General features: G+C 46.7%; 1 protein-coding gene and 1 long non-coding RNA gene across 2 annotated transcripts in view; one reads left to right on the top strand and one right to left on the bottom strand.

The window, feature by feature from the left end:
* Positions 1-21,444, top strand: part of LOC146193454 (uncharacterized) — a 127,172-nt gene that overhangs the window by 92,032 nt on the left and 13,696 nt on the right. The window contains exons 33-34 of the mRNA XM_084600555.1: positions 13,638-13,749; positions 14,731-14,801. Coding sequence (XP_084456681.1) covers positions 13,638-13,749; positions 14,731-14,801 — 183 coding nt within the window. The remainder of the gene's footprint in view (positions 1-13,637; positions 13,750-14,730; positions 14,802-21,444) is intronic.
* On the bottom strand, positions 5,246-8,925 carry LOC146193455 (uncharacterized). Its single transcript, XR_014706839.1, has 3 exons — positions 8,612-8,925; positions 8,369-8,529; positions 5,246-6,801 (listed from the first exon to the last, which is right to left on the bottom strand). It is a non-coding gene; the product is annotated as an uncharacterized LOC146193455 (long non-coding RNA).

Raw genomic sequence — 21,444 nt, 5'->3', positions numbered from 1 at the left:
ACAAGAGACTGGGTAGAACTGTAATATTCTTGCAGAACAGAGTAAAATCATTAATTCAGCCTTTAAAGGGACAGAACACTGGCCAAAATATGTCATGAGATTATGGTGGAGATGAAAAGATCTTGCCTCACATAGTACAGATCGAGCACTACAATATCAAAGAAAAGAGGCTTTTATAATTTTAATTTGTCATTGAAAATCGCGTAAAAAGAACCAAGGCGCTATCTAGCGGAGAAACGCTAGTACTTTCAGTGTAGCCCCCCACGTGACATGTCAGCAAAATATCGCTGATTTTCGTAACTGCACATTGTTCTCTTTTCTGCTAGAAGTACTTGCCAAAATTTATATTTTGTGCTCTCTCCAGTGCGTCCTAAATAAAAACCACCCCTGCTTTCGCAACACGAGAGGTATGCTTTCAGGTTTTGCCACTAGATGGCACCACAGTGTTTGCAATTTCGTGAATGAAGCAATGACAGTGCCCACTAAAACTTTCGTGGATGAGGGCGTGCGTGATTGTGCCGTAACAGCATTGAGTGTGAAACTGAAAAGGACATTACTCTACGCAAACAATGGCTGATTACTGCCTGGCGAGTGAAAGTTATATTTGTTTTCGGTATGTCTTTTTTGTCGACCACCAGTCGTCATCGCAGTCGCTGCTCATGGTTTCCAGCATCGGACTACATAAAAACGGGCGCACGCATTGATCGAAAAATTACCGGTAAAAATTTTCTACAGTGATTCTAGCAAAACCGTTATGCAATCGAACATTTTAGACATCAATCTTTCCACTGCGGCAAAAAGAGATCAAAACCTAAATTCCAGTGTTCTGTCCCTTTAAAGGGGTCGTGAAACGAAAATGTAGCAGCCCAGTTGCAATTTTCCTTGCTTCAGTAAACATTAGGTATGCCTATTCCAAAATATCTCGTCGAAATATTGCTTCTGCATTTAATAATACCATTCTGAAATCAAAGCATTTTTGCGTTCCTGAAGCGACCATGCGACCCTGTAGGCCGGAATTAGAAGTACTCGCCTACGTCATGTTTAGCCTTTTGGAAACGCAGATATAATCATTATTTCCCATACAATAGTAGGTTGCTGTTAAAGTTAGCAAATAAAAATACATTATATCAATTATTCGCTCACGCAAACGCATTTCTTCAACAATACTGTCACGTGACGCGCGGTCGGCGGCGGCGGCGGCGGAGCAGGACGGGTGGTAAAGCTCACTTTACGGGTGGTGTCTGCTTCTCGCTGCGCTCTGGAACAGAGCGAGAGGTGACGCTCAAGTTCAGATTTTCGGTAACGACGGCTATACCTCGCTCCGCCGGGTACTCCAAATGACAATGGTTCCAATCTAATTTGTTGTTGTTATTTTCTTTTTCTTTTTGTGAACATTCGTGATGGAGCACAACGTCTTGAGCAGTCTCATACCACCGGTACAACTTGGTTGTGCGGCCGCTGCTGTAATTTTTTTAATTATTATTATTCTCGGCGTCATTAAAGATACGATCTAAATACGGTTCCAGGTCAAAGAAATCGACAAGTGTGTTCAATCCGAGTGGTGGGTGGAGTGTTTCAGGAGCGGGCGCCGCGGCGCGTACTCGTATATTAGTTGCTCGCCTCCGCGCTGCATCACTGAGAATAGCGTGTAGAGCTTCGCTTCCTTTATTTCGGCCGGATGACCTGAACTATGGCACTACACGGAAAGCCGGAAACCGAAAAAAAAAAAAAAAAGGTTGCTACAATGTACTTGGGTGGCCCTTTCACCCCACGCGTTGTCGCAGCTTTGCTCCCCCACCTTCCCGACGCCTCTCTCGTAACCTTTCTCAAAAAAAAAAAAGAGGAAGCATACTTCCTACAACGTCTACAGTGCTCAGACTTCGCCTATTTTTCCTGTCACCGTTAGGTTCTGGGTTTAGGCGTGTTGTGCGTGTTTGAGTGCTCGCTATGCCAACCGTGTACGTCGCGATCGATTGCAGCACGGCTTCTCCGAGTGGAAGTAACGTTCGCTTTCACAAGTTTTGGCACACCGATTGGGTTCATGTGTTCGTACTACTTTCTACTGGAAGTCCTAAATGAACCTCGGCGTCATTCGAAGCCTCGGCATGGACCGGAAACGAAGAAAGCTCACCTCAAACGATGCGTCGTACCGACGCAAAACCGCTGGTCCAGTGCATTGGCAAAAAAAAGTGTAGGTCGCGTGATAAAGGCAGTAAACACGTACTAGTTGCGATTTGTAGCCTTACAGATCTGCTTATTTGAGAACTACTCGACTCGCAGAAGCCACCAGTTCTATTTGATTGTTTCCTGCCAGATTGCCCTCATAGCAGTAATATGCGCATTTTGGATTTTTTTTTTATTTTGAGCGATACCGTGAGGCCAGCACAACAGGTGCCCCTACCAGCATATCGTACCACCCAGAACAGGCCCCTTGGTTCCACTTCGATCACGTTCTTTCCACAGCACTCATCTAGTCCCATAGAACCTGATGAAGACTCCACAGAGGAGGATCATGTTGAGCAGAGCTCAGAATCCTTCACATCATTTAAAAGACATTTCTAGGGTAAAAATTGTTCACCTCAAAAGCTCATACGCCCCATGTCCTTGCATTACGATGGTGTGATTACCAGATCAACCATCCAGGAGAAATGCATTCACGCAAGTGTTATTGATTGGAAAGGCGGATAGATTGGCTTAAAAGTTTAATATCTGACCTGCTACAGAAAGAGAAGAACAAAGAGGGTCGTGACTTGATTAAAATATATACAGAATCCTTCACATCATTTAAAAGACATTTCTAGGGTAAAAATTGTTCACCTCAAAAGCTCATACGCCCCATGTCCTTGCATTACGATGGTGTGATTACCAGATCAACCATCCAGGAGAAATGCATTCACGCAAGTGTTATTGATTGGAAAGGCGGATAGATTGGCTTAAAAGTTTAATATCTGACCTGCTACAGAAAGAGAAGAACAAAGAGGGTCATGACTTGATTAAAATATATACAGGAATAGTAACTTGCACCACAGTCACGAGTCAAGTCCTGTGTCATGCAAGAAGCAGCAGAAAGCCTGCACTGCCTGTAGAGCTTTCCATTTCTGGCCAACCGGCCAATAAGTCCTCTGAGAGAGGCCTGTTGCCAAAACACTTCAAAGAAGTAACTCGAGTTATTGTTTTGCACGCATATACTGGGACACACCACTAGTACACGCTCCAGAGTCTCCGTAATGTCACATGTGGAACATTCTGGGCAGTCCGCCTGTCCAATTAAGTATAAATATTTGTGTGTGAAACCACATTTAGATGGTCTATGGAGAAAGCATGCATAATGGCATATAATTGGCAAGTGGGTATGGATCCACTAAAGCACTACCTTGTGGCCTTGAGGACAAGTAGATATAAGGAACTCAGTGATGTGTAGTGCCAAAGGCTGGTAAGGGTGTGGTGTTGAAAACTTCCAAAAATTTGTAATGCAAGCTTTGAAACTGTGAATTCACACCACTTCTAAAGTGGTTTCCCACAGATGTGGAAAGCCTCTTACCAAGGGGCCACAAGCTCAGCAGCGGTTTGTGGAGAATTATGCCCTTAAAAAAAAGATGAGTCATGTTCTGAGCGGCATCACCACAATTGTAGGCGACGCTTGCGGTGATACAGATCTGTGTATACATGGATGGAGTTGTAATATTCTCACCAGATGTATGTCAGATTAAGTTGCTTGAATCTACTAATTGATATCTTGGATTTCTCCAGTATCCCGAGAACATGCAAACGCACCAAAGGTTGAGTCATTACACACAGAGGTTGGGTGGGGTGGTATGGGAAGTCGTAGCGTGATAGCATTTGTAATTAATGGCAGCGCAGTGTACGTGAAAAACTGCTGTTCAGCTGCTCATCATCAGTGGGTGGCAATGGTGTTGTGCAAGTAGTCGTAAATACACACAAAGTGGTTCTTGTGACAATTATGTAGATATTGGGCAGGCACGTGACATTCTGAAGTAACAGCACAAAACGTGGATGGGAGCACAAGACGAGAAGACGACACAATGTCTCGTCTTCTCGTCTTGTGCTCCCGTCCACATTTTGCGCTGTTACCTCAGGATGGAAAACCAACAAGCCCAACCTGCTATTCTGGCTAACATGCCATTGTTTGAGGTGCATTGCGGCAGCCAAGGTTTATCCCAAGCACCTGCACTTCTATGTACATGTTAAAGAATACTGGGAGTGGTGCTCATATGGGTGTGTACCATTTTCCTGGCTCGGGCAATCAGATTGCAGGCGGGCTAGCACACACAGCCCAAAGCACATGTAGTAGAAGTTTGGACTGTCGAACCGCGAAGTCTTCAGTTCAATTCCTTCCCTTATATTTTTCAATTTGTATGAGTATCATACAGTCTGTGCTTGTATGGTTAAATTGCGAGGGTGTACATATCACCTGCGCTCCTGACCAACCTCACTCTGCATAAGTATTCACCAAGCAGTTTTCGTTCCATCAAAAGGCTTTCACAATATTCAGCGACACAAGCAGCTACTCAGACAGCATCAGTGTAGCATTCTTGGAGCTTCGCAAATCTGTGGATGCATTGTTTACTAGCAAAACATGCACGGTATGTAGATATGTGTACTAGGACGCATAAGATGCCGTGACAATGTGGACTGCCCTTACGTCTACAGCTGCCCTTTAATCCTGTTACATTCTAGCCTGCAGTGAATTCAGCAGCAAGGTTTCACAATTAAATCATCCCAACTTTATATTTCTAGACTTGACCCCAGCACCGACAAAGTTCATTGTATTACCAGCATTTTGGTGGCATATTCAACCAGCAGGCCAATTAACTCAACGTCATGCAGGTTCTAGTGCAGATGTTTTCATGCAAACTACGGGTATCATCAACGAAGGAGGCTTTACTATACATACCTTTTCAGCACGCTGTTTTATGACTGGTTAAAGTCTGGTACATTTCAAAGTATAAGGCACATATTATTGTATGCATGTCTACAGATTGCAGATTATGCTGGCTTGCTTCTGAATGAGACTGCAAAATGCTGAAAATAGTGGCCACCTTTCAAAGCAGCTTTTGCAGAAAACGGTTTGATTTTTCTATTCCCCATGAGCCACTATTTTTCGAGGCCGTGTAAAGGTGAACGCGGCAACTAGAAAATCTAGGTTTGTCAGTGCCACAAGGACCACCACTTTGTAGTACATTTGGGCATTATCTAATGTTACCAAATGAGTGTTAGAGACATGTTGCTTTCAAAATAATTTATTGGTTAGCCGCAGGTTCATCAGCACATACAAAATTTTTAGGCTAGAAGGAAGTTGACCTAGAGCAAGACATCTTTTATTCACGCTTCTTTGCTGTCTTCCTCTCTCCTAAATATACAAATGTGTATATACAGCTTCACAATCATGATGTGTTGAGGTCAGTGCTAAATAAAAAAAAAATGCATCCAACAAAGGTATAGTTAGAGATTGAGTACACAAAATTCATTCTAAGTGAGCCTATATATGTCTTGTAGATTCCAATGGAAGGCAAGTATAGCAGGGGGCAGCAGAAACTCAGGCAGGCAGATAAAAAGTTTGCGGGGATCAGATGGATGCAGCTGACAGAGGATCGGGTTATTTGGATAGATATGGGAGAGACATCTATACAAGCAGGTATATACACAACTGCACAATTATGATGCATTTGCGGTCAGTGCTAAAAAAAATTCCACCCATCAACGGTATAGGTGGGGAGTGAGCACACAAAATTCATTCTAAGTGAGCCTATATATGTCTTGTAGATTCCAGGGGAAGGCAAGCGTAGCAGGGGGCGGCAGAAATTCGGGCAGACAGATGAGATTAGGAAGTCTGCGGGGATCATATGGATGCAGCTGATGTATCTGCGGTCAGTTCCAAAAGAAGAAAAATTCTACCCATCAAAGGTAAAGGAAGGGAGTGAGTACACAAAATTCATTCTAAGTGAGCCTATATATGTCTTTTAGATTCCAAGGGAAGGCAAGTTTAGCAGGGGGCGGCAGAAACTCGGGCAAGCAGATGAAATTAGGAAGTTTGCGAGAATCATGCACCTGGCACAGGATCGGGTTATTCGGATGGATATGGGAGAAGCATTTGCCCAGCAGTGGGTGCAGTCAGGCTAGTGATATCAACAAGACTAACAACTGGATGAGTTGGTACTGATTCATCTTAAAACCAGCCAGAAGACGAAACACGTGAGAGGAGCACAAGACAAAGTTTGACTAACAACTGAAATGTTACTGAAGGAAAGAGGCAAAAGAAGATTCGCACAGAAATGCACGTGCACGAAAAACCCCCAAAGCAGTGAAAGCGTGGAAAGCAGAAAGGGTCTAAAAAATCAAAATCTAAAAAAAAGCAAATTCCTTATGGTCAAGAACCACTCGTTACAAAAGGGAAGCCACAGATCCAAGTCCAAAGGCACACTATACTGCAAAGGCTAAGGACGTGTGTGTGGCTAAGAAATCGGTCAACAGTCTTTTGGGGCCTTTTTTACATGTGCATCTCTGTGCAAGTCTTCTTTTGCCTCTATCCTTTAGTAAAATTCCAGTTATTAGTCCAGCTGTCCTGCAATTCTCTCTTCTCATATTTTCCAGCTTGTTTCAGAATGAATAAGGTGATGACTCTACAAACCTTGCACAAACTGGAAACCAGTGTAACTGTCAGATGGAAACCTTTCCCTTATTTGGCTTGCATTACAAGTAGGGAGGACTTTACTGTGATGTCTGCCGAGGCATCCCCAAAGCCAGTGCGCAAGCTGGCTGTAGCAGATGTAGTGGTGCCTCCTGTTGACAAGAGAAAAAGCAATATTCACTTTTCAGCATAGCAAAATGAAAATATGATTTAGGTCTTTTACAAATTTGAAAGTTATTCATGCATCTGTACAATTAATTCCCATCTAACAGAAGCTGTACAGTGTAACTTTCACTGTCAATTTATTCTCCCTGGAAGTATGGCAAACTTTGAATTCTGCTGCAGGTGATTGAGAGAGAATGAGACCCACCCAATATTAGAACTCCAGTGCAATCACAATTTGCTACTGCAGCAAAATAATGCCTGAAGGCAATGCAGCTTTTGACTGAAAAAACCTGGTAGTCGTCTTACACCCTCTATACTAGTGTTGTGGCTGATGTCAATGTCCACGCTGATATCATCCGCATAGCACGAAGATGTTAAGTATGCGACTTATGCATTAAGCAGCTCTGTGCATGGAGTCATTCTATTCGAAGGAGCCATAAACTACAAGTGCACTTCTGTCAACAGCTCTCCGTTGTTTTCCCACAACACGGCACGTGCCAAACTTTCTGCAAGTGCCGCAAAACTACTCTATAACTTCATTTGCTAACTGTAAAATTTCCAACACTTACTCAAACTGTGGAAGTTTCGGTGTACTGGCCTTTGGGAGAACGTCTTTCTTTTTTTTTTTTTTTTTTTTGGTTGTTACATTTCAGCACATGTAAAATGTCAGTGTCAAAGCATTTTGGAGAGGTTTACTGTGTGCAGGTGTTGATGATGGTATCAGTGAAGTCAATTTTTTTAATTATATTTGCACACTATACAGCACTCACCTAATGCAAGTGGGTAAAAAAAAAACTAGCAAATAAAACTTTGAGTGCTGGTATGGTGATTGTTCTGGCAGCAAGTGGGGACAGGCTATAACAAGAGTTGTCGGGCTAGTTAGTGATCGTCTGCAGAAGCCAGTCCTGCTCTGTGTGTTTTTCTTTTCTGTGTCGTTTTTTAGTGTATTTTCCCACGGCTTCCGCAGGAGACAGGCTACTTCACTGCATGCAATTTCACTTAGCACAGAGTCCTCCGAAATGAGATTGCTTTTGTACTTATTTACTGCATTTCTTGTGGCATTCCTTATGTATTTATGTTTTGAAGTGCTGCACTTGCTGAAGGTCATAACTGGCTAATAAAACAAGCAAATTTGTCCGGACAGCGTCCGCCCCCCCCCCCCCCCCCCCCCCCCCCCCCCCCCCCTCGTTACTTCACATCAATGTGCATGCCCTTTCCATTTAGCAAGTTCACACTATCAGATGATGCGTGTTTTCTCATTTACTCGTGCATGGAATTAAGCAAACCAGTAATTTGCATGGTGAAACGTCATGCTCATGCGCTTCTACGAAAACAAGAAAAATATGAAAACCAGCGATGTGTTCGCGCTAACGTGGCGCAATATCAACACTGTAGACAGTGTAGATGATCGCAGGTAAGTAACGTTAAAGGGGAAGCTTTATTTTATTAACACTGCCTTCCGCAATAGATTTCATTACAGCATTTCTTGCTCGAGAAAATGAAAAACAGGTGCCGCTTGTTCAAGTTATGTCGCCTTTCGCTCAAGGTTCTTACCTTGTGTTCTCGACTAGCAGTCCATGATCAAGAAGCATTTGGAGTAAATGCGGATGATCTGTAACACCCAGACGGCTGCTTCAACTACGTAGTCGCCGCCGGGATCTCGCCAGATGTTCTCAAGAGCAGTCGGCATCGGCACGCACCGCCCGCAGCTGCACCTGTTCGAAAGCTTCGGTTAGCGATTGCGCACTCTCGCAACGGTCAAACGTAGGCTAGGCTGCAAGACTCGGACATACATACCAATGCGTAGTTCCGAAACGGCTGGGATCGGGAGGCTGACGGTCGGGGCTTCTGCAAGCCGGAGTTGTGCCGCGGTTACCGCGGCCTCTCGACACAAGTGTTACTGTACCGGTCGCTCGCAGGGTCCATCTTCGCCGACCTGGCACCCGAAAAGTTGCGTCGGCGTAAGGCTCAAAGCCCACGATGTAACCATGTTTTAACAGTAGCGACTATATTCTAGTTCACTATAGCAGCACAGCGACGCTGGAACCCAGGAAGGAACCTAGGCGTCGGCCATCTTAAAAAACCCTGTGTGAGCGTAGATATAGTGCAATATAGCGTAGAGTAGGGCACAATAAGAACCTCTAAAATACACCGAGCTTGGTCAACTTTGGCTCAGCAGGCTCCGGCAACGGGAGCTTCTCATTGGCTTAGCGCTATGACGTACTCTGTTGAGTTGAGGAGGACGCGCGCTAGGAAACCGAAATTCTGTTTTTGTCGCTATTAAATCAACGCGGGCGATGAAACGAATCGAGGTATATTATATGATGCAGGACAAGGATTCCATTTAACTAAGCCGTGCAAAATTTCCGGAAAACGTTTCACGACCCCTTTAAGAGACCAGAAAAAATTTCTGAACTAACAGGATGTTGAATTATCAAATGAGTGTTAAAAACTGCCGAAAACCGCTTGCATCACAGCATGTATCTGGTGAACACATGCACAATGAATGATTTTTCTTTTCCCCTGTTTCGTCAACTGCTTAGCTTTGCGTGCACTGTTGGGGTGCCCTCTTCACAAAATGGCCCCTTTATGTTTTGAGGATGCTTTGCTGCACATTCTTGCGATCATGCATTGAGGAGAAGCATGCAGTGCAGTGAAACCGTGGTGAATTAGAAAAATTTTGGTGTGTTTGGGAATGTGAGAAAATTCTTAAGTACAGTTGACGACCGATTTTTCGGACTCTCAACGGACCATGAAAATGTCCGAAAAATTGGGCAGTCCGAAAAAACAAATGTGCACCAAAAGAAGCCCAATTTATTGCCTCTTATTGACTTTGAGGCCAGAAAAAGTCATGAATGCTTTTCTGCACCCCGCTCTGCTTCCGTGCTAACAGGTTCGCCTGAATGTCGCTTGCATCAGCTCAGCTTGCGTCGGCTGCGCTGCCGCAAGTGAGTCATCGTCGTCGTCGCTCTCAGACTCCACAAGCATTTGGCGAAAAATACCTGCATCTGTGAGCCCAGCGGACAGTTCCAACTCATGGTCCATGTCTATGAACTCTGAAAACGAGACGGTCGATGGAATTTTGACATCAGCAGTGCGAAGGTTGTGAATGAGCTGCTCACTGCGTGACAGCTGCTCGACCACGCTCTCCTCGTCCAAGGCAGCCGGCTCGTCATTCAGCACAAATCCCGCGTGACGAAAGCAATTGCAAAGCGTTGTGGGTGCTACAGATTTCCACGCATCGGCGAGCATACTAAGTGCTCCAAACAAATTGACAGAGCAGGTTTTCCCACTGTTGAGGCACACCACAACCACCAACCAATGGATCACAACACCGACTCCATTGAGTGCCTTCTCGCTACCGCTTTGCACGAAAAGAAAAAAAAAAATCTGATAAAATTAGGAAACAGCTTTTTGAAGAACGGAAGCCGATTCAATTAAATGCGAGCCACAGTAGCGACACAACACAGTTCTTGCATCAGCACGACCAACGTTACTAGATCCTTTCCAGTTCTCAAACTCCCTCCACGGTGGCCGTCGATGCGTGGCCCCTTTGCGTTTCCTCTCACCAGATGGCACAGCGGCCACGGTTAGCCCGACGCCCCGAGCAGCGCAACACGCTTACGGCTTCCCTAGCAAATCGCATAGTTTGCCTTAACAATGTGACATGCATTGCGTTGCGCATATTTTTGCTACTCATTAGGGCTCTATTCAGACATTGGTGAGAGGCTATAATTGAGCGGAATGAACTCGAGAAAGCACGAGCGGCGAAGCTGCCTGGAACAAACGTTCACTGCCGCTCTTTGCGTGCAGTAATTGCTGAAAACAAGAAATAAGCAAAGGAAACTGCTTCTCTGAGTGGTGTAAGCGCATTTATTGTTAGGCACAAAGAACGCACAAACATATTTCACTTGGTGAACACCCCTTTACAACAGACGAGCTTTCTTACTTGTGATGGTGACTCTCACACATGCACGGTTTCTAGGCGGCGGTTCACACTCCTCGCATATAAGTGAATGCGCGTTACGATAAAAAAAAAATACAAGAGTTGGAACATGTACTTGTGCTGATCGCAACCCGGCCGCGTTAGACTACAGTCATCAAGGACCTTCCAAAATAAGTCGCCACAGAGACCTTCCTCATCATGTGAAAGCAAAATTGACTCATTTGCAGCTCTGATAAGGTGCAGCATCTTCCTGCTGGGTTGCCTCAGGCTTCATTCTTTGAGGCACCGATATGTGGTAAATTATGCATCGGTATACCTACTACTGGAGCTCCTGAACTTATGTCCTGCTGCCAAAGCTGCGCGCTTGCAGGCTTTATATACTACATATCGAGCTAAGCAGTATACAACACTCTCCTCTAAAGAACCTCTGTAGAAAATGTGTTCATCACTCGTTTGTTCAGGAAGGAACAATGGAAACTAAGTAATTTCTAACAACCAAGCCTCAATTTCACTTTGCTATTGCGAAGCCTGTTCGAGCAATATGCCTTTTCAGCGGTCTTCAATATTTCTTCCACACCTACAAGTACAGCGCTTATAGTTCCCCTTGAACACTTTCACGCAGTGCTGTTTTTATAGATGTGTACAAGCTCAGCAGGCGAAATATCTGCAATAAATTCACGACAGTAGGATGGGATTCATCACCCCAAGTGAACGTGCCACGCCAAAATGCTGCTGAAAACGAAAACAAGCATTATATAATAAACATGCGCATCTGTAACTTTAAAGGCAAACTGAAACAAAGCCATTCTGCTACCCCAATGGGTCGTGGATAAGTATTGATGGTCAATATGTAAATTGTGCCCTTGTCGAATAGGTAACTGACAGTGTCTAGGGTCGATGATAATGTGACACGTGTGGACTCTGTTGTCATTTGCGAGGCAAACAGCTTCGTGCCCTTTTCGACTGCGTTTTTCTCAGTCGTGTTCGAAAGGTTTCGAAAGGTACTTCGGACAGTTTGGGAAGAGGCTAGGTATGGCATCGTCTTTCATTGCCCATTTTTCACGTGGTATCGTCACCAAATTCCCACAAATTTTGTGCTTAAACACTTTCGAAATATCCTCATCGTGGAAATGGAGGTCGCAAATTGAACACGAGCTCGAAAGCTTTTTATCCTGCCTTGGTACTGCATGCTCCCATAGCTGCAGGCGTTCAGCGTTGCGGGGTGGCCTGAAAAAAATTTTCTTCTCTCCAACAAATTGCACAGAACCGTAGCCGTTTTTACAACCCGGCACGAAACAGCGTGGCATGATTCACTGTCGCACACTGCGCGACAACCGCGCATACAAAGGAAACGTTTCCAGACGTGCACGCTGCCGCAGGACAAGCCCGGCACCCATGACAGCATGCTGTTCGCTGAGCCTAATAGTATGTTGGTGTCAAAAACAACGTTATGCTGCTATTCGCCAGGCCACAGCCCGTCTGGAGGCACGCACGCACGCTTTGAAAAGAGCGCGCGCCGCTGCGTTCAGTCTGGCTGTGTTTGGGCAAACTGCGTCGCGCGCGCCCCCATGCGGAGCATAATCGCAGAAATGAGTAATGTAATCTGCTTAGGGGAAAGATAATTAAACACAAAGTAGAAGAAAAAACAACGTGCCGATGGTGGGGACCGCTTGTAGCTTACGGGGGTCTCGGTTCTGGCAGTATGCCGTTTGGAACAATGCTAAAAGCCGGTGGCATGACCGCAGCCGACCGCGTGCTTTTGTTGATTCATAGATGCAAGAATGAACGACTCTCAAAAAAAGAAAAAAGCTGCCGCTTCTTAACGTCCGCAGCCGCCATTGCTTACGCAGCGCCGCACGTTCAGCCCGACAACAACTCTCGCAAAAGAAAAAAAAAAACTGCCGCTTCTTAACTTCCGCAGCCTCCATAGCATACATTCAGCCCGACGGCAAAAATAAACGGCTCTCGCAAAAGAAAAAAGAAAAAAAAAAAAGATGTGCCGTTTTTTTAGCGTCCGCGGCCGCCGTAGCTTGCGCGCGTTAGCACGACGACACGAGCTGCTCATCGCAAGCTAGCTGCCGCCGCGCCGCGCGCGCAGAGCGTTCACGACACACACTAGAGAAGCGCCTGCCACGGGCCGAGCTGGCTTGTCCGCACATGCGTAGTGCGTGCTGCTGCGAACGAGACCGGGAAAGAGAGATGAAGGGGAGAGATAAAGCTCGGTAGAAGAGTGGGCACATCTTTGCGCTGCGCTCTATCGCATTTTTCCCCCTCCCGAACACCACGGCTGCATTGGTTCCCTCTCGTTCCTTCACGTACATGACTTGCAAACGTCACGTGCTAGCGCGGCAGCGATCACTGCAGATGCGCGCGCCTTTGGGGGAAGGGCGCGGCGCTGGCCTAGGCCAGCCGTCCGCGAACTGTGCCTTCTCATTCCTTCCGCGCGTGGCTTGAAAACGTCTCGTGGCAAACGGCCGAGGGTGATGCGATCGTCTTTGAGGGAGGCGCACGTCCAATGCGTGGTGCGGAGTTCGATATATCGAACGACCGGTGAAATTGAGTTCGATATATGACGCAGCTTTCCTATACTTTTACATGGGATTTTCAAGGGGATATTCCGCGAGTTCGATATAACCAAAATTCGAAATATCCGGGTTCGACTGTAATTGCCATGTTTTTCTTTGTGAAGTTTCTCCAGTCAGTAGAATTATTTGTTTATCATTGCATGGCAGAACAAGGAAGAGGCTGGGACTGGAAACACAAGATATATCCACTTGAGCGTACAAACGATTTGCGTGGTGTTGTTCCCTTTGGGCTATCAGAAATGGGGTTCCAGCAGATGCATGCATGCATGAAGTCTTCCATTGGTAATTCCAGGAGCCGCCAGGTGGTCGCACACCTTCCCCCGTGCGCAGGGCACAGCTGCCAGAGTTCCTGATCCAGGAAGCAACCAGGTGCCTGCACTCGCCCACTGCGACCGATTTGACTGGTGAGCGCATCTATCGAGCATCAGCCTTTGTCTTGGGGCAGCTGGACATTTATCTGGACATTGTTGCCAGCATGCATAATGTCACACTGTTTACATTCACAATAGTGCTTTGAGCTCTGGTTCAAGTTTTGGTGGAGCAGATGAGGGTGAGGAGTCATTCTTGTGGGCAACTTGGTGGAAACTAGCACACCTTAGGTTCCATCGTTTACTTTGCGTGTACACGCAGTTCCTGTGTTGTGGCTTGTTCTAAGCGGCTTTCATTATCAACTTCTGGGGAAGGCATGGCCAATGTACGGTGGGAAGATTCTGTGTTTGCACAGATCAGCACCTTCTCTCATTGTAGTGGGTAGTCATGTAGGGTCTGAGTAGAGCAGCTGGAGCCCTTTGCGTTGGATGCAGCAGGGGAGAAAACTAGCAACAGACAGTGAAGTTACTTCTCGTGTGTCTCCCTTCGCTGGTCTGCCCTGCCGGGCAACAGGCCGGCCTTGTGACTCCGCCACAAACTTTTAAAGTGGTGTGGACCAGACTTGCTTGAAGTACAGGGCAACATAGAGAGACACATTAGAATAGACTTTCTCATTAATTTGCAGCCACTTCACGGCATCAGCTTGAGCCGCTCAGACCACTGACTCGTTGTTCTCATCATTTAGTGCTCAGAGGTATGGTCACGGCTTGCACATTTATATCATTATTGATGGCATGAAAGAGTGTTTAATACATATGAAATTCTGTATGTACACAATGCACTCTGGCCGGGGAATAAAATGAATTATTTTTATCCTAAAATTTGTATCAGTCCTGTCAGTGCCGTCTATTTTCTATTGTATTCTGTTTATATCTTAGCCAGTTGTTATACATTGCATCTGCTTTGCAACCAAGCTTTTGATATTAACATAGCCTTTTAACATTTTACATGCTGTCTTGGCTGATAGAAACTCGTGGGGAAGTTGGCCTCACTGCATCTTGTAACCTGTCTTTCAGGCCCTGTTCAGCCCGTAGCGAAGGAGTCCCCTCCTCAGCCAGCACGTGAAGCTGCAGTCCTTGCTGAGAGTGTGAGTAGAGAACTCAGTCCAGTGCCCTGCTCTGTCCCTGTAAGTGCTTTCAACCAGATTTAGAGCACTTGTGTCCTAATGTGGTTAAGTATAATCTTAACGCAGTAGCATTACAGACTGCTGTGCAGAAAATTCAGTGAGCGAGAAGCACGTGTGCTGCTAATAGTACTCGACATAAGGAACATAGGCTACGTAGCGATATAGCACTCATGTTGCTGTGGCTTGGCTCAAAGTTCTGGCATGGAAGCAGAGGTGAAGGCCACATAGTCTCCTCCGGTGCTCAACTTTTGCACTGAGTAGAAGTCTTGCTTTAAAATGACGGCCATGGCTCTGGTAGTGATTACGTGAATTATGGCTGAGCACTGATTTTTAAATGGATTGTGTGACTTAACGAGATGACGTGGTATCACCAAGATTGGGGGAACTGCCTGCCTGAGATAGGAATCGGCCTTCCAGTGCTCTTGGATGCCAAGTCGGGCACACTGATCCTAAGCCACATAGGCATGTTTGTATGGATGGATTTAAGGCGGGGTTTTATATCTGTGTCGGGTGGTCACTCGTAACTAGTAGCTGGGTACCATGGTGGCTTAGGACAATACAGTCAACGACCGAATTTTCGGACATGCCCGATATTTCGGACGTCTTCGCGACACCGTCACAAGCCCCATGGAATCAATGTATAAGGGCATTTGAAACCCCCCCCCCCCCATTCAATTTTTCGGACTTTTTGACACGACGGAAGGTCTGAAACCGCAACTACGTCATACAAAGCCGCCATTTTGGCTATCTCCCAGTCTGCGTACCATGTCGCAGCTTTGAAAAACTAACCGTACCGAGCCATACCTAGCTGTTACACACCGATTTGGTCTGGCCACGCTGGCTATGCTTACCAGCGCCTCTTCCGAAGTTTCCGGAAGCGCCGTCGACGCCGCGACTGTTTCGCTTTTTCATTGTGCAGACTCATTGCAGACCACATAGTGTTTTTTCGCTACGCTGGTGCATGGTTTTGCTACATGCTATGTATTGTGTCAAGTGTGCTCTGCTACGCTAGGCCTAGGTGCTTCGACACTTCGTAACAAGAGGATTTTGCTTGCCCGCGATGGCCCCCATTCCGTCCTCGTCATCCTCGCCGATTGCATCGAAGCGTGGAAAACAGTACAGTCGGTTAACAATGGAGGAGAAAGCCGCCATTATTAAACAAGTACAGTAAAAGCTCGTTAATTCGGACTTGTAGGGACCGTAAGATATGTCCGAATTATCTAAACAACAAAAAAAGCATGCATGATTTTATCTCAAAATACACTTTATTACTTAAAGTAATCACGGATGCTTGTCTGCTTTCCCGCAGAAACCCACGCAGATACTATTTTCCTCAGTCCTTCCAGGTGCTCAGCAGCGCGCATGCCATCTGCAGTGCCCCAACAAAATTCCTCTAACACGAGGGCCGAGGCTGCTCCTCTCGCAGCCCCTCTTCCTCCTCCGAATCTTCGCCGTGCAGTACGTCCCGGACAATTTCTTCCTCAGTTAGAGAGCCGGCTGTAGCAGTGCAGTCATCAATGCTGATGTAATCGTTGAGTGTCGCCGCATCCGGCAGCACACCTCCGAAATCCGGACAGTCATCTGCATTGTCGTCTGGCGACACTTCTGCCACTGTGTCATTGCAGGGCTCAGGCAAAACGAAGCCACTGTGTCGAAAACAGTTAGCGATGACGTGCGCAGGCGTGTTCTTCCAAACGTAGGCAAGAATGTTGACCGCACTCAGAAGATCCACGTCGTACTGCTTACCGACTTTATTGCACAGTAGCATGCGTTCCAGCACGCGCCTGCGGTATTTAGTCTTCACATACTGAATTATACCTTGGTCCATCGGTTGGAGGGCCGATGTAGTGTTGGGCGGCAAAAAAACAACTTCAATGTTGTTCAGTCCGGTGGCACTGTTATGTGCACTACAGTTGTCAAGGACAATTGACACCTTGCGGTTCTTCGCGGAAAACTGTCGGTCTAACTTTTGTATCCAGCCGCGAAAAATTTCTGATGTCATCCAGGCCTTTTTATTAGCCCGGTACTCCACCGGAAGAGCAGGCACGTTCTTAAAGCACCGTGGCTTTTGTGCCTTTCCAATGACGACAAGCGGCAAGCGCTCTGTCCCTGTCATGTTTGCGGCTAAAAGAACGGTGACTCGTTCTTTACTCCTTTTTCTTCCGATGCAGGGATCTCCTTTCATTGTCACAGTCTTGTCAGGCAATGCCTTAAAGAAAAGTGCTGTTTCATCAGCATTAAAATGTCATTTGGATCATATGCTGCGGTATGTTCCAGCAGCTGAGCGTTCTTCCAGTTGTTGGCAACATCTTCGTTGACGGCACCTCTTTCGCCGCACACAGTCTTGAAAACGAGACCATGTCTGTCTCTAAAGCGCGCACACCACCCTTCTGACGCTTTGAATCCATCGATATGCATCATCAGTGCAAACCTCTCGGCCTGCGCCATGATGAGGGGTCCTCTCAATGGGAGGTTTGCATCACGCGAGTTGACCACCCACCGAAACAAGGCTTCTTCCAACTCCGGATGAGCTGCTGTTCGCAGACGCTTTCTTGACACTTGGAACTTCTCGCTTTCGAACGCCTGAAGAATCTGTTCTTCATTTTTTACATATGTGCTTAAAGTACTCCTTTTAACGTCATATTTTTTCATTGCTTCTTGTCAGGAGAGACCGTTCTTAAGGGCCCGCAAAATTTCTACTTTGGTAGCCAAGTCCTTGGCCTCGTAGCTCCTCGGCCGTTTCGCCGGTGTTGCCATCGGGGGCGAGTGCGGTGATACCAGCGCACAACAGAGAAGCAATGAGCCGCACTAAAGCGAGCAGTCTTCAATACAGCAGCGTAGCGCACCGACAGCAGCAAAACGACAAAATGACACCGCCAGTAACGTCGACTCGTGAAAAAACAAGAAAAAGCGCCCATCCAGCCACAAGTCGAGCCAAGTTGATTAATTGATGTCCATGGTGATGCTGCTTTTGGGTATCGCTATAGTGCCGCGTTCGTCTTATTTTCATTTTCGAGCCTCGGTAGCTGCCCGAAGTTGTCCGAATTATCCGTTGTGCTGTCAAATCCGTCCGAATTAACGAGAGTTTCGTCCCATAGACTCCTATACATAATTCTTGGGACCAGGCGCGAAGGTCGAATTATCCTATTTTCCAAATTAACGGGAGTCGAATTAACGAGCTTTTACTGTAATGAGCGGCTGATCGCAGGCTGACGTGAGTAAGGAGTTCGGCATTTCAAAGCAAACAAGCAAACAGTCCCGGATTTTCTTAAGAACAAGGGCAAGATCCTGGAAGCGGCCGAAAAGCCATCTGGTGCCAAAAAAAAAAAAAAAAGAATCCAAGCCAAGGTGTTCACCCAAAGCTTGAGGAAGCCCTCATCGTGTGGCTTAATTCAATGACTGCAAAGCGGCTGCCAGTCTCTGGCGGCGTCTTGAAAGAAAAAGCGGAAACTCTCGCGCTTCAAATGGGCATTGACGATTTTAAGTTCAGTGATGGGTGGCTGAGAAACTTTAAACATCGGAATGACCTCAAGTCAAGGTGTGTGGTGAGAGCGGCGCCGTCGACAGTGCAGTTATTGAGCAGTACCGCAACGGAAAACTGCAGTCTTTGTTGCAGCAGTTCTCTGCTGACGATGTGTTCAACTGCGACGAAACTGGCTTATTTTATAAGGTGTAGCCGGAAAGAACGCTTGCTTTTGCTGGTGACCCATGCCACGGTGGCAAGCACAGTAAACAGTGGCTAACCGTTCTCATTGGCAGCAACATGTCTGGCAGCAAGAAGCTTCCCTTGCTTGTAATTGGGAAGTCGAACTCGCGGTGCTTTAAAGGGGCATCGCTGCCAGTGTTGTACGAAGCCAACAAAAAGGCATGGGTCACTCAGCAGTTGTTTTGAACGGCTCTTTTTCATGCTTTGGTGTTTCGGAAGCCTGATACCGCATCTTTGGCTGTTTTGATCCCAGAAATATTCGTAAAATGGTACGTCTTTTTCATGCATTCATTTTTTCGGACTGCCTGATTTTTTTTTGTTTTTGCATTCCCTAGAGCGGGGCGGGAAATTAGTCGACTGTATTTTAGAGGCACAGATTAAGAGATTGGTAACTAAGCACCAAGAGATTATATTGTGACATACAGTCAAACCCGGATATATTGAACTCGAAGGGGATCGCGAAATAGTTCGATATATCGATAATTCGATATACAGAAATCGGCTTGTGACGGCACCTACGATGCGAAAAAATGATACTGCATTTGTCGCGTAATCAACTCACTCTTATACCCACCCTTATCTTTTGCACCCGAGAATTCGAAGAAAAAAAAAATGTTAAGGCCAGCTCGCTCACATTCACATCTCAGTGACGATGCGGCAGCGACAGAGCGAAAATTTTCAAACTTGGAACTGCGTCCCTCTCGCTGCTCGAGCCACCGCGGCAGCTTAAAACAAGGTTTCTGTGTCGCTGCGGCAGAAATCAGAAATCGCGAGCGTTTTAGCTTGCATGTCGATGGCGCGCGTCACTGCGTCACTCCGTTTCGGTCCTCTCATCCACAGCTCATTTCTTGGCAGCGTGCCAAGATGCTGCGCAGCGATAATGTCATGGCACGTTTATCTTTTGATAGCTCCTGCGGTGACGGGGAGCGAACTTGGCAGAGTGCCCGTGATGGCTTGATTGCACAAGCCTGGTTCGATTTATCACGCCACGCTTGGAGCGGGCATCATGATCGCAGCAGCTGACCGTGCGCTTTCGTTGATTCATACATGCAAGGATAGACGACTTCCGCCAAAAGAAAAAGCCCTGCCACTTCTCAGCGTCCGCAGCTGCCATATCTTACGCTACGCCGCACGTACAGCACACCAATAAAAATGAATGACTCTCGCAGAAAAAAAGAGAGAGAGAGCCACGTCAGCCGCCGCCGTGTGCAGGGGGTTCGCAACACACGCTAAAGCGTCCGACGTCTATCTGAAAACGGGCTGAGCTGGCTTGGCACATGCGTAGCACGTGCTGAAGGAAAGAGATAGCTCTGCAAAAGAATGGGCACACCCACGCACATGGCTTGCAAACGTCATGTGCTGGCGCGCGGGAAACGATAACTGCAGATGCGCGCGCCTTTGGGGAATGGGCGCGGCGCTGCCCAGAGCAGCCATCGCCGAACTGTCCCCTCATTCCTTCCGCGCGTGGCTTGAAAACGTCACGCGGCAAACGGCTAAGGGTGATGCGATCGTCTTTGGGGAAGGCCCACTTTCCAATGCGTGGTGCGGAGTTCGATATATCGAACGACCGGTGAAATTTAGTTCGATATATGACTCGGCTTTCCTATATTTTTGCATGGGATTTTCAAGGGGATATTCCGCGAGTTCGATACAGTAAAAGCTCGTTAATTCGAACTTCACGGGACCGGGAAAAAAGTTCGAATTATCCGATGTTCGAATTATCGAATGGCCTCAAAAAAACTGACAAGAACCATCTGCATTACCGTAAAGTTACCGTATTAACTTGGGTAAACAACCCACTCGATCGCATAATGAACCCGCTCACCCGCGATTTTCACCTTAGAATTCGAAAAAAAAAAAAAAGCCGTCAGTTGTTAACGCATCCCTCTGTTCCGCGCCGTCACGAAAAAAAAAAAAAAAAAAAAAAGGGCTCCAGCCGTTAACGCGTCCCTCCGTTTCGCGTCGTCACGGTCCACAACACATCTTGGCAGTGCGCCAAGATATGCTGCTCAGTGATAACATAGCGATGTTTTCTTTTTATGTTGGCTCTAGCAAGGGGGGAAAGCGAGCGAACTTGGCAGGGTGCCAACGCTTGTCCGGTTGTGCAAACCTCATTTTCAATACGTTCGCGTTATCATGCCGTAGGCGATCGGGGGACGGGCGCTGCGATAGCAGCAAACGCCTCTTGAAGCGGACGATGCTAAAAGCCGCCGTCATGACCGCGGCCCACCACCGCCTGTGTTCGTTGAGGGCCGATGGATGAAAAAGTGAACGACTCTCGAAAAAAAAAAAAAAAAAGCGCGCAACCCGTAGCGCCCATCCGAAGTCATAGCATCTTTTGGGAGTTTGCTGGGACTGCGCCGACAGTGCTTATGCACATTTCCGAATTAACAGGGCTCGATTAACGAGTATTTAATTGCGAGTTTCGGATGTTGTACGGAAGAGAGTACGCAGCCGCGGCCGCCAACCCCTACCCTCCGGCGCCGCCGCGCCGGTCATGGCGCCATTTAGGCTTTACCCACTCATCCATGGTTCTATCTGGTTTCATCTGTCTCTGTTTTGGAAGCGCACAGCCTCTAACCACGCCGTTCTTTCTCTGAGGGATTTTATCTTATTTTATTTTATTTTATTTTTTTTTGCCACGTGCTGTGCGTCAAGCCGCCCATATGCGGCGGCGCGTAGTTCGAATTGTTGCGGAACCGACTGAGTTTGAATTAGCGGGCTTTTTTGTGCACAGATCTCTATGGAGCTTTGCCGGACCAAGTAGTGCAGTTCGAATTATCCGAAAATTCGAATTATCGAGGTTCGAATTAACGAGCTTTCACTGTATAACCAAAATTCGATATAGCCGGGTTCAACTGTATATGCCCTGCATCGCTGGAAGTTGAAGATGACAAC

Source organism: Amblyomma maculatum, chromosome 4, assembly GCF_055883805.1.
Source record: "Amblyomma maculatum isolate TAMU_Amacu chromosome 4, ASM5588380v1, whole genome shotgun sequence".
NCBI lineage: Eukaryota > Metazoa > Arthropoda > Arachnida > Ixodida > Ixodidae > Amblyomma > Amblyomma maculatum.
The sequence above is the reverse complement of the archived record's forward strand: the minus strand, read 5'-3'. Positions and strand labels throughout refer to the sequence as shown.